At 55.0% G+C, this 12,925-nt stretch overlaps 1 protein-coding gene across 1 annotated transcript; it reads left to right on the top strand.

Annotated features, from left to right (window-relative positions):
- Nucleotides 1–7,838: 7,838 nt before the first annotated feature.
- Nucleotides 7,839–11,238, top strand: LOC128830323 (interferon-induced protein with tetratricopeptide repeats 2-like). Its single transcript, XM_054016142.1, has 2 exons — nt 7,839–7,843; nt 8,831–11,238. Exons 1-2 carry the CDS (start codon nt 7,839–7,841, stop codon nt 10,281–10,283), a joined length of 1,458 nt encoding a protein of 485 aa, XP_053872117.1. The 3' UTR covers nt 10,284–11,238.
- Nucleotides 11,239–12,925: the final 1,687 nt, after the last annotated feature.

A 12,925-nucleotide genomic window follows, 5' to 3' on the forward strand; every position in this document is an offset into this window, starting at 1 on the left:
ACAGAAATAAATCAATTCCACCATCTTGGAACGTTCCTTTCCCTGCCCTTCGGTTGCATCGGGGTGAGCAGCACACGGGCACGTCCAGCTCACAGTAAAGCACCGGGACAGTCACTGATAGCGCAGGAGCCAAGGCTGGAGTTTCGGAAGTTGACTTGGTGGAAATGAGTGTCCAGATTGACCCAATAGCTCAGCACCCAGCAGCTCCCGTCGTTCTCAGCTGGGGTCCGAGCCCCCTGCACTATTCTCAGGGGATGGGGTGCGGTGGAATGCTCTATTGTTCTCAGGGCAGGTGCAAGGATGTTTCGTGCCCTAGGCGAAATTTCCACCTTGCACCCCGCCCCCCAAGCCCTGTGGCATCTCTCCACTCCGCCCTAAGGCGCCCACCCCTACAGCAGCTCCCCACCCCCCTCCACCCTGAGGGCCCCCCCCCACCGCGGCAGCTCCCCCCGGCCCGAGGAGCTGTGTGGCAGCTCCCCGCCCCAGCTCACGTCTGCTCCGCCTCCTCCCTGAGCACGCTGTCGCCGCTCCACTTCTCCCGCCTCCCTGGCGCCGCAAGCCTGGGACGGAGAGAAGCAGAGCGGGGCGGTGTGCTCAGGGGAGGAGGTGGAGCAGTGGTGAGCCGGGGCGGGGAGTTCCCCTGCGTGCCGCCCCCATCTTACTCGCCTAGGTCGCCTAATGGATTGTACCGGCCCTGATTGTTCCCAATGGGGGTGGGGTGAGGCCGATTCTCCATTGTTCTCGGTGGACACTGCTAGCACTATTGAAAAGCGGCCATAGAAGCTTAGGCAGCTAACGGGGTATCTTTGAGGTCTGCTGGGCACTCAATGGATTACCATAAAGGACCCTAAGCTCCCGGGTGGGTGAGGTGGACAAAGGGATGGGGCAGAGGCGTGGGTAAAGGCTCCTTACCTGGCATGTTCAAAAGTCCTCCCGGGGTCCTGTGTGCTCCAACCCCTCAGGCACAGGGACCCCATCAGGTGCAGGGGAACAGGCTCGCCGCAGCGCTGCTGACTGGCCAGGCGCGTCCAAACACCATGGACCCCTTTGCGCTGCGATGAAGGGATCAGCAGACAGCCAGGGCAGGCTGGGTGCGAGTGAGGGGGTGGGAACTGGCAGGTTTCCCCTGTCGGGGGGTGCTGGAGGGGACGGGGCGCAGATCCACAGCTCCAGCACGCCACAACCCCTCCACCCCCGAGGGCTGCTCCGGCTCCAGCCCCGCCCACCCCGGGGCTGCTCCGGCTCCAGCCCCGCCCTCCCCTTAGCTCAGCCCTGCCCTGGGTCAGGCAACTCCAGCTCACACAGGACGGGACCCCGGGCTTCTGACTCCCTCCTTGGCCTGACCGCCCTGTCAATCAGCCTGTCCTGGAGCATTGGCCCCAGGGACTCAGTCTCTGGATGCTGATTTCTCCATGGTCCTTTCCCAGTACTGGGACAGGGCAGCCAAACAACCCCACTCAGTTCCCGTGGGGGGCCAGCAGCCCCCTTATACCGAGACGGCTTCTGGCTGACGTCACCCCACTGAGAGTAATGGGAGACAGCAGCCAAAGTGGCTGCGGAAAACATCACTCATTGGCAGCGTGGCGGGTGAGGGCAGGGCCTAGAGGGCAATGCAGGCCTGAGCCACCCTCTGTGTCAGGGCGGGAGGCTCGCCACCCAGGCCAGCTTGCTCTGTGGTACGTGGTCGCTTTACACCAAGGATCACAAAATATTCAGGTTAGTCTCACTCACAAAGGACCCGTCACGGACACCCAGCTCAATTTGCACCTTAGATCTCCCACCAAAGACAACACTTGTAGACATTTCTCTAGTAAACTAGGATTTATGAACCAGGAAAAAGAAATCACAGCATTATTTACAAGGTTAAAACAAAGAACCATACACAAAAAAACATGTTGCCATCTTAGGTGCTAGAGCTGCTGAAATACGCCCGCTAGAGATGTGCATTAGAGCGAACCCAGGTTAGTCCTGCGCATTTCTGGCTTGTGTTTAGGAATCTTTGCCCCCGAGAATCCAAACAGGATAAAAGGACCATAATTCCTTCTGCGCCGAGATTGTTATCCCCATCTCCCTAGAGTCTGGGAGGAGTGCTTCTACCTGCTTGATTTAGTTCTAAGTGGAGCACAGGATTCGGTCCAAGAGGTGAATATAGCTGAACCGCTTTGTAATAGCATCCATAAAATAATTAAATTTAACATATCGGGGGGCGGGGGACACCACCAAAGAAGTCCAACACAGAAGCCTTTAATTTCAGAAAGGGGAACTACACAGTAATGAGGATGCTAGTTAAACAGAAATGAAATGTACCATCCTAGAACCTATGTATGTAACCTACCATTGAAACCAGCCTCTGTACCAGATGACTGGAGGAGAGTTAATGTGACACCAATTTCTAAAAAAGCTCCAGATGCGATCCTGGCAATTGGTTGAAACTATAACGAGGAAGAGAATTATCAGACACGTAGATAAACACCATTTCATAGAATCATAGGACTGGAAGGGACCTCAAGAGCTCTTCTAGTTCAGTCCCCTGCACTCAAGGCAGAAGGGAGTATTATCTAGACCATCGCTGACAAGTGATTATCTAACCTGCTCTTTGACAGAGATTCCACAACCTCCCTGTGACGGGATGGGATTCACCGCTCTGGCGTCTCCTACTGGCTGTCATGGTAATTACCTTATTCACCAGGGCACCCGCCTCTGGTAGTGCCTTGTCGCCATCGCTTTTGTTCCAGGACCCACGTCCTCTTCAGTGACACTGCCCTCTGGCTGTGCCACACTCGGTGTTCCCCCCTTCCGGGGGACCCACAGTATCTGTCCAGCCACTCCTTCATTGGCTACTGCAGTGCATTGTCCCAGGGCCACTTCCCATGCAGCTGCAGCACCCTTTTCTGCCCACACCTCAGGTCCATAGCAGCCAGCCCGCAGGCCGTAGCAGCCAGCCCGGAGCTCTCTCTAGCCCCCCGGGACCTGCTTGCAGCACTTCTCTATCCCAGGTGCTGGCACACATTCCTCCTGCTCAGAGCCTGGTCTTCTCCCCACAAGCTCCATTCAGCTACTGAACTCTGCTATGCCGTGCAGCCCTTCTTATATGAGCCTGCCGGGCCATGATTGGCTGCTCTTCTCAGCCCATTTCTAATTGGCTGCCTACAGCGCACCCTCCGTGGGGCTGCTTTTAACCCCATTTCTGCCAGTGAGAAGCAGCCACACCATCACATTCCCTAGGCACTTTATTCCAGCGCATAACCACCCTCACAGTTAGGAACTTTTTCCTAATATCCAACCTAAACCACCCTTGCTGCAATTTAAGTCCATTGATTCTAATCCTATCCTCAGAGGTTAACAAGAACAATTTTTCTCTCTCCTGCTTGTAACAACCTGTTATGTACTTGAAAACTGCTATCATGTCCCCTCTCAGTCTTCTCTTCTCCAGACTAAACCCCTTTTTTTCAATCTTTTCTCATAAGTCATGTTTTATAGACGTTTAATCATTTTTGTTGCTCTCCTCTGGACTTTCTCCAGTTTGTCCACATCCTTCCTGAAATGTGGTGCCCAGAACTGGACACAATGCTCCATTTGAAGCTGTATCAATGTGGAGTAGAGCAGAAAAATTACTTCTTGTGTCTTGCTTACAACACTCCTGCTAATACATCCTATTTGTTGGGGAAGAGTCAACTTGGGTTTTGTACAAGGAAATCATGCCTCACCAATCTATTAGAATTCTTGGAGGAGGTCAACAAAGACAAGGCTGGTCCAGGGGCTCTGACAGAAAGCCTGTGACAAGGTCCCTTACAAAAGGCTTTTAAGCAAAGTAAGCTGTCATGGGTTAAGAAGGAAGATCCTCTCATGGATCAGTAACTGATTAAAAGACAGGAAACAAATAGTAGGAATAAATGGTCAGTTTTTAGACTGGAGATAGGTGAATAGTGGTGTTCCCCAGGGGTCAGAACTGGGACCAGTTCTATTCAACATATTCATAACTGATCTGGAAAAAGGGGTAAACAGTGATGTAGCAAAGTTTGCAGATGATACAAAATTACTCAAGATAGTTAAGTCCAAAGCAGACTGAGAAGAGTTAAAGGGATCTCACAAAACGGGGTGACTGGGCAACAAAATGGCCGATGAAATTCTATGTTGATAAATGCAAAGTAATGCACATTGGAAAACATAATCCCAACTATACATACAAAATGATGGGTTCTGAATTAACGGTTACCACTCAAGAAAGACTTGTGGATACTTCTCTGAAAGTATCTGCTCAATGTGCAATGGCAGTCAAACAAGCTGACAGAGTGTTAGGAACCATTAGGAAAGGGATAGATAAAATAGAAAATATGATGTCATCTCTATATAAATCCATGCCACGCCCACATCTTAAATTCTGTGTGCAGATCTGGTTGCCACAGCTCAAAAATATATATATTGCAATAGATAAAGTACAGAGAAGGGCAACAAAAACGATTGGGGATATGAAACAGCTTCCATATGAGCAGAGGTTTAAAAAACTGGAAGTTTTCACCTTGGAGAAGAGATGGCTAAGGGGGGAATATGATAAAGGTCTATAAAATCTTGACCGGTGTGGAGAAAGTGAATAAGGAAGTGTTAGTTAGTCGTTTCCATAACACAAGAACTAGAGCTCACCCAATGAAATTAATAGGCAGCAGGAAGTACTTCTTTATATAATGTACAGTCAACCTGTGGAACTCCTTGCCAGGGGATGTTGTGAGGCCAAAACACTAACAGGGTTCAAAAAAGCACAAGGTAAGTTCCTGGAGGACAGGTCCATCAAGGGCTATTAGCAGGATGGGCAGGGATGCAACGCCAAGCGCTGAGTGTCCCTAGCCTCTGTTTGCCAGAAGCTGGGAATGGGCGACAGGGGATGGACCTTGTGATGATTCCCTGTTCTGTCCATTCCCTCGGGGGCACCTGGCACCGGCTGCTGTCAGAAGACAGGACACTGGGCTAGATGGACCATTGGTCTGACTCAATATGGCTGTTTTTATGTAATCTCTTCATGCTCCATTTAACCCCCTCATGCATCCTTGACCCCCATCTCCTCACGCCCTGCCCCAGACTATACAGCACTGCACAGACAAGCTGCCCTCAGTTCCTTCTCGGCCACAAAGTCCCATATGGGAACTCTGAAACAGTGGAAACAGGGTGGGTGGTGGGGCACCCACAGGGACACACATCTTGAAGATCTCCAGAGACTGCACAGGGGAATTACCTCTCCTTCTTCTTCGAGCAGTGTCCCTACATGTGCCCCACTTCTGGGGACTCCTGAGCAGAACCCCCAGCTGGGGGAAGGGGCTTTGGAGCCAAATCCAAGACTGAGGACCGAACTGCATTTCCAAGGGCGGCATTTGGTCAAGAAGCCTGCGCCACCACACAATGCTTGGAAAAGGTACGTCGGGAAGCCAAGATGCAGCCGTGCAAATCTCCACAACGGGAACTTCTCGGAGTGACATGGCAGAGGTAGAAAGGGATCTGGTGGAGAGGGCCAGGACCCTGGAGGGAGGTTGTATGTTGGCACATTCAGAGCATGATATAATACAAGGAGAAACCCCCCTGGAGAGTCCCTGTGTGGCGAGTGTTGACCCTTTAGATGTACAGCAATAGACACAAATAATCTAGATGACTTGGTCCTGTCTAGATAGACGGCGAGTGCCCTGCCCACATCCCGGTGTGTAAAGCAGCATCCTCCTCCTTGTACTAATGTGGTTTAGGGAAAGAGACTGGGGGATGGATAACTTGGTTGATACGAAACTCAGATGAAACCCTGAGTAAAAACTGAGGATGTGGACACAAGAAACCTTATCTTTGAAGAGCGCTGTAAATGGGGTGTCTCCATTAGCGCCCCTGTTTCCCATGCCCTTTACCCAGGCGTGCGAGCCACCAGGACGGCCAGAGCCTCCAGCACACGTCCTTCCTCCTCAGTCAGCCCCGACCGAGCTGAGCTGAGCTGCCTCCTTCTATCTGCCCCTCCAGCTGGAGCATGCACAGCCGTGGGGCAGGGGCGGGGGGGGTCTTTGGGGCCCACAGTGATTGGTCGGTCGCTGCTTGCCCAGTGCGGGGTTGATTCTTTCTTTCTGCGACAGGGTGTAAGACAGAAGAAAGAGAGATCAGACGAGGTACGAGCTCTGACTCCTCAGTGGGCACACGAATATTCCGTCCCAGGCCCAGGAGACGAAGAAGGAACTGAGGGTGGGTGGCCCACGCAGACCTGTATAGCCTTGGAGCGGGGCACCGGGAGACGTAGGGCGTATGCATGGGTCGAACGGGCACTACTCTGAAAAGTCTCCAACCAAAGCGCCATGAGGTGTACGCACACCTGAAGTGGGCACCCACAGGGACACTACTGGAAGAAGAACGCTATCATTTTATGCTCACTTTCAACCAAGTTGCCTTCCACCTTCAGATTCTCAACCAGTTCCTCCCTGTTCGTCCGAATCAGATAAAAAAACAGAGGCCCTCAGTTACATCCTCCACCTTCTGAAACAAAAGAAAGTGTGTATTTAAAATGAAAAACATAACAAAACGAGGCGCTTCTCCCCTAGGGAGTGGAGAACCCAAACCCGTGGCAGATGATAGTCACGGCGGTTAATATACAGCCGGACAGGGCCCAGACACTGCAGGGAGGAGCAGAGGGTAAGAACCTACGTAGGACAGAACAGAAGAGATCCCACAGTGTCCTCACAGCGCAGCGAACCAGGCAGGGCCCTACGGAGATAGAACGTGATCGTGTAATTCAAGAGTGCACCACCCTGCGGTGGTGCAAAGGGCAGAGATGAGGCTGCACAGGGAACCCGACTATTATTTCCTCACTTCAGAGGGTTTCATTTTTATGTGGGGGAGGCATTTTGAAAAGCACTGAAGTGATTGAGGGTCATGGATCACGCTGGCAGCCAATGGGGCCTGGGCATCTAAATCAGGGGGTCACTTTTGAAAATCGTCCCCTGCACGGATAAAGCTGGGGAGGGCTCGGGGAGGAGGAGGAGACCTGGGGGAGCAGGTACAAAGTGCTCACATTTTGCTAATCGCCCTGCCTCAGTCATTTCCCTCTGCTCCTCACTGCTAAGTGCCCCGTGCCGGGGGCGGGGACAGGCTGCCAACTGTGCCACACAGTCCCCGTGTGTAGCACGAGCCGGGCTGCCCACTGCCCTGGGCAGGTACCTTGAAGTGAATGAGGGAGAGCTCCTCTGTGCTATGGGCCCCATCCTCTGCACACAACCGCAGCCCCTGTGCTCAGGGCAGCGCAGGCTGTTCCCACCCGGGCGACACGAACACCCCAAGGTGGCGGGGAAGGGCTGGCCGGAGGCTGGGACATGGCCAACCTGGTCACTGCACGGGGCTGTGGAGTTGATTGGGTGCGTAACAGGGAGCGCACTGCGGTTTGGTAATGGTGAGTGACCCCGTCTGTGTGCGGGGAAACCCAGGGCAGGATTGTATGTGTGCAAACGTGTGTGCGTAGAGACACAAACACACACACACAGACACACACCCTGTAAGCAGTCCCATTTCACCCATGGAGCTGCAGGTGGCAAGTCAGGCAGAGTGGAAGCTGAAGATGACAAGTGGAGCTGAAAGTTAAGTTTCAGTTTCCTTTTCCCCAGCTCACTCTCGCTTTCAGTTCCCCAGCCAGCCCCGTGAGCTCCCCAGCCCGCAGCCCAGGCTGGCTATAAAAGGGCAGGGGGGTCCGAGCAGACACAGTCCGATCTGGCCCCAGACAGAACTCGGGTCTCTCCCAGAACCGGGCACTTCTCCAGCTCGGGAAGAAACCCAGTGCAGTGACAGGAGCCGTCACCTCCCTGGCTGGGCTGGGGACTCAGCAGATCGCAATGAGGTAGGAGCATTGGGGTCGCTGGGCGGGCGGGGGGCATTTTCAGCAAGGGCTCAATCCAGACACCTTCCCACCCCTCTGCGCATTTCTGGGGCTGTCCATCTCCGGCTTTTCTACCTCTGGGGCAGGGTAAATCTGGGGTCATTTGCAGCCTGTTGCTGCTCCAGGCTGGTGACTCACAGGGCTAGAGCAGGGCACTGTTCACACCTCACCCTGCGAGCTCACCTTGCTGTCACTTCCCGGAGAACTCCCCGCTCTGGCCAGCGCTCACTCCGGCTTCACTCCGCATCAACCGAGGAGCTGGTGAGAGACTCCGCCCGTCCCCTCTCCCTGTTGTGGTTTTAAACATCCACGTGCCTGTTACCAGACTAGGCACCGGCCTTAACTCCTGCTCCCCTCCGCACATACCAGGGGAGGGGGATTAACTCCGATCCCGGGGGGCTGGAGCCAAGGGGCAGCCGGGGGCGGGACGGGACCCGCCCGGGAGATGCAGCGAGAAGAGGCAGCAGGAGAACGGAGCGATGGAGGAGGAGGCTGCAGGGAGGGGAAACCAGCTGCTTGCAGAGGGGGGGGGGGATGGGGGGGCTGTTGTGAACGCTCAGCCTGGACTGAGACCACGTGACCTCCCCCCCCCCCCTCAGCGCAGGGCACCGGCCCCAGACCAGAGCTTGGGGGGGGGGCGGTCAGTCTGTCTAGCAAGGCGGGGGGGTGTCGATGTGTCTAGCAAGGGGCGGGGGGGGTGTCTAGCAAGGCGGGGGGGGTGTCGATGTGTCTAGCAAGGGGCGGGGGGGTGTTGATGTGTCTAGCAAGGGGCGGGGGAGGCGGTGTGTCGAGCAAGGCGGGGGGTGGGGGTTGTTCTATTATTCAGTGCGATGCTTGTTCCCAGAAAGAGGACACTGCCGGGTGGGGAGGGGGAGGGAACGGGGGGTACAGTTGGGGGGTGCTGGAGGGGGTACCTGCAGTGGGGAGTTCACTGGAGGTGGGGGGCAGTGTCGCTCCCTGTCATAGTGGTGGGGATGATTGCAGCGGGCAGTGGAAATTCATTCAGCCCAGATGGAGTCTCATTTCCCCCTCTCTTTGCAGCCCCCTGCGTCTGAAGGAGAAGCTGCAGGCCCTCCAGTGCCACTTCACCTGGAACTTTGAAATCAGAGATAAGGTAGATGCAACTCACATCCTCCAAACTCTGGCTCTCAGGATTGCCCACACTCACTACCAGAACCAGCCCGTGCTCCTTGCCATGCAGGCTTATCTCTACCACCTGCAAGGGCAATATGAAGACGCTCTGCAAAGCCTTAGAGAAGCCGAGGAGATTCTGCAAAGAGATCACCCAGATAACTTCCCCCGGCAGGTCCTGGTCATTTACGGAAACTACGCCTGGCTCTATTATCACTTGGCCCACTATGATTTGGTTGAGCTTTACCTGGACAAGGTTAGAAAGATCTGCAGCTCCCTGAAGAGCCGCTCTCCATATGCAGCTCAGATCCCTGAGATACATGCACAGAAAGGCTGGTCTCTCCTGGCAGTAGGCTTCCGCAATGGCAGAGAAGCCACAGAGTGTTTCCAAATGGCATTAAGAGAAGATGAAGCAAATGGGGAGTTTCTTGGTGGGTTGGCAATCGCGGTCTTTGCATCATGGAGTCACACATACAAGCCTGTATTTTGGGAAGCAGCCAAAAAGAAGTTGGGTGCCATTATCCGTGAACAGCAGCAAAACTATGAAGCTAAGGTTTATTTAGCCAAGATCCTTAAGAGGGAGGATAGAGAGCAAGCAGAAGCCCTCTTAGAAGATGTTGTTCAGAATAGCCTGGACCCTGAGGTCCTGAGAAATGCAGCCAAGTTCTTTCAACCAGAATTCGTAGAAAAAACAATCTCTATTCTAGAGCGAGCAATATCTCTGAACCCCAATTATCATCTCCTTCACTATGACCTTGGCGTCAGCTACAAGAAACAACTGGAGGAGGCCAAATCAGGCAGAGGAGAAATATTGGCAGCAGCTATTGAAGCCTTCAAAAAGGCTTTGCAAAAAGATCCAGCCTCTGTATTTTCAAAGCTGGCTTTAGCTGAAGTGTATGGAGAAAATACACCTCACTACCAAGAAGAGATTTATCTCAATCTCATGAGTGAAATGCCCAGCCTCAGCAAGAAGTGTCAGCAGGCCGTCTACCGTCACTGGGGGGATTTCCTCTTCTACAAGCAGAAGTCACTGGGGGAGGCAGCTGAGATGTACAAAGCAGGTTTCGCCATTCCAGACAAGTACCTGGAGAGGCAACAACTGAAAACCAGGTTGGAAGAGGTGGCAGGAGAATTCCAGCAGAGCTCCCAAACCGCTGAGGCTGAGGACATACATGACTTCATTCAACAGACTGAAACTCCACGGTACAAGGGGAGATCCACTGCTGGCAGCAACAGAGCAGGAGACTGGAGATGTAGAGAAAATATGTGATCCTTTCCCTTCCCTGGACACACTGTCTGAAGTGAGTCACTTTCCCCACCTGTGTAACAATGGCATTCGTGTTGCAAATGATTCTGGGCCCCCGGAATAGTTCACACCACGGCACATGCTGCTGTTGCTTCTTATAATTATCATTAGCTACCTGTATTGTGATAGCGCCTAGGAGCCCAGACATGGACCAGGACCCCATTGCGTCTGGCCCCAAAGAGTCTTCAGTCTGCGACCAGAGACAACAGGAGGGAACCAGCAGACAGACGGGGGAGCACAGGCAGACGATACTGGTCAGCAAAATGGACAGTGGTCTCAGCCCACCAGCTACCCAGCCACTGTCCAGTGTTTTGTAAGCATCACCGCAGAGGAGAGTTTAGCTTCTGATCCTGAGCAGCTGTTTCTACCCAGAGGGGACGGTGCGACCATCCTTGTCTCTAAGCAAACCTACCTGCCAGCTCTGCTGCCTTCTAACATCCACACAGCAAATAGGTGTGGAGTTTCTTCAAACAGCCTTGAGTTCTTGTATCTGCATAGCTGAGGGCCTGTCGTGTGTCTATATCATGAGTCCCATCTTTGCTTTCTGCACCTCTCACTGACAATAACTCACATTTACATGGCACCTTCACCCCCAGCTTGTCAGGGATCTGCTATGTTTTTATTTCATTTACAATAAAAGTAACTGAGAAAACAGAAATAAATCAATTCCACCATCTTGGAACGTTCCTTTCCCTGCCCTTCGGTTGCATCGGGGTGAGCAGCACACGGGCACGTCCAGCTCACAGTAAAGCACCGGGACAGTCACTGATAGCGCAGGAGCCAAGGCTGGAGTTTCGGAAGTTGACTTGGTGGAAATGAGTGTCCAGATTGACCCAATAGCTCAGCACCCAGCAGCTCCCGTCGTTCTCAGCTGGGGTCCGAGCCCCCTGCACTGTTCTCAGGGGATGGGGTGCGGTGGAATGCTCTATTGTTCTCAGGGCGGGTGCAAGGATGTTTCGCGCCCTAGGCCCTCCGCCGTAAGTCGCTCACCCTTGCAGCAGCTCCCCACCCCCCCTCCGCCATGAGGCGTCCCTCCCCCTCCCCGCCCCAGCTCACCTCTGCTCCGCCTCCTCCCTGAGCACGCTGTCGCCGCTCCACTTCTCCCGCCTCCCTGGCGCCGCAAGCCTGGGAGGGAGAGAAGCAGAGCGGGGCGGCATGCTCAGGGGAGGAGGCGGAGCAGAGGTGAGCTGGGGCGGGGAGATCCCCTCCGTGCCGCCCCCATCTTACTTGCTGCAGGCGGCCCTCCCCACACCCCCACGCCCCAGCTCCCTCTGCTTAAATGCCGACGATGACCGGGGCGCCCGAAGATCCAGCCTCCGCGGTCACTGCCGAAGGACCCGAAATGCCGCCCCCCAAATGCTCGCGCCCTAGGCGACCGCCTAGGTCGCCTAATGGATTGTACCGGCCCTGATTGTTCCCAATGGGGGTGGGGTGAGGCCGATTCTCCATTGTTCTCAGTGGACACTGCTAGCACTATTGAAAAGCAGCCATAGAAGCTTAGGCAGCTAACGGGGTATCTTTGAGGTCTGCTGGGCACTCAAGGCATTACCATAAAGGACCCTAAGCTCCCAGGTGGGTGAGGTGGAGAAAGGGGTGGGGCAGAGGCATGGGTAAAGGCTCCTTACCTGGCATGTTCAAAAGCCCTCCTGGGGTCCTGTGTGCTCCAAACCCTCAGGCACAGGGACCCCATCGGTGCAGGGGAACAGGCTCGCCCCAGCGCTGCTGACTGGCCATGCGCGTCCAAACACCATGGACCCCTTTGCGCTGCGGTGAAGGGATCAGCAGACAGCCAGGGCAGGCTGGGTGCGAGTGAGGGGGGTTGGGAACTGGCAGGTTTCCCCTGTCGGGGGGTGCTGGAGGGGACGGGGCGCAGATCCTCAGGGAGCTTGGGGAAGGGGCAAAACACAGGAAGGTTCTTATCTGGTTGGGGGCTGCTTCACACGCAGAGCAGGTGCCCTGCTTCCAGCCCCGATCCTTTTCCACAGCAAACCTGAGCAGTCAACAGGTACCTGCCCTGGAGGGCTGTCCAGGGTTGGGGGCCCCTCCCAGCAGCTGTTTGTGGCTGGATGTATCACCACTGGGAGCCGGGTAGAGACCCGCCCCCCGGGTGCTCCGGCTCCAGCACGCCACTCCCCCACCCCCGGGCAGCTCCAGCACGCCACAACCCCTCCACCCCCCAGGGCTGCTCCGGCTCCAGCCCCGCCCTCCCCTTAGCTCAGCCCTGCCCTGGGTCAGGCAACTCCAGCTCACACAGGACGGGACCCCGGGCTTCTGACTCCCTCATTGGCCTGCCCGCCCTGTCAATCAGCCTGTCCTGGAGCATTGGCCCCAGGGACTCAGTCTCCGTATCCTGATTTCTCCATGGTCCTTTCCCAGTACTGGGACAGGGCAGCCAAACAACCCCACTCAGTTCCCGTGGGGGGCCAGCAGCCCCCTTATACCGAGACGGCTTCTGGCTGACGTCAGCCCCACTGAGAGTAATGGGAGACAGCAGCCAAAGTGGCTGCGGAAAACGTGACTCATTGGCCGCGTGGCGGGTGAGGGCAGGGCCTAGAGGGCAATGCAGGCCTGAGCCACCCTCTGTGTCAGGGCGGGAGGCTGTGCCA

Source organism: Malaclemys terrapin, chromosome 1 (genome assembly GCF_027887155.1).
Source record: "Malaclemys terrapin pileata isolate rMalTer1 chromosome 1, rMalTer1.hap1, whole genome shotgun sequence".
In the NCBI taxonomy this organism is placed as follows: domain Eukaryota; kingdom Metazoa; phylum Chordata; order Testudines; family Emydidae; genus Malaclemys; species Malaclemys terrapin.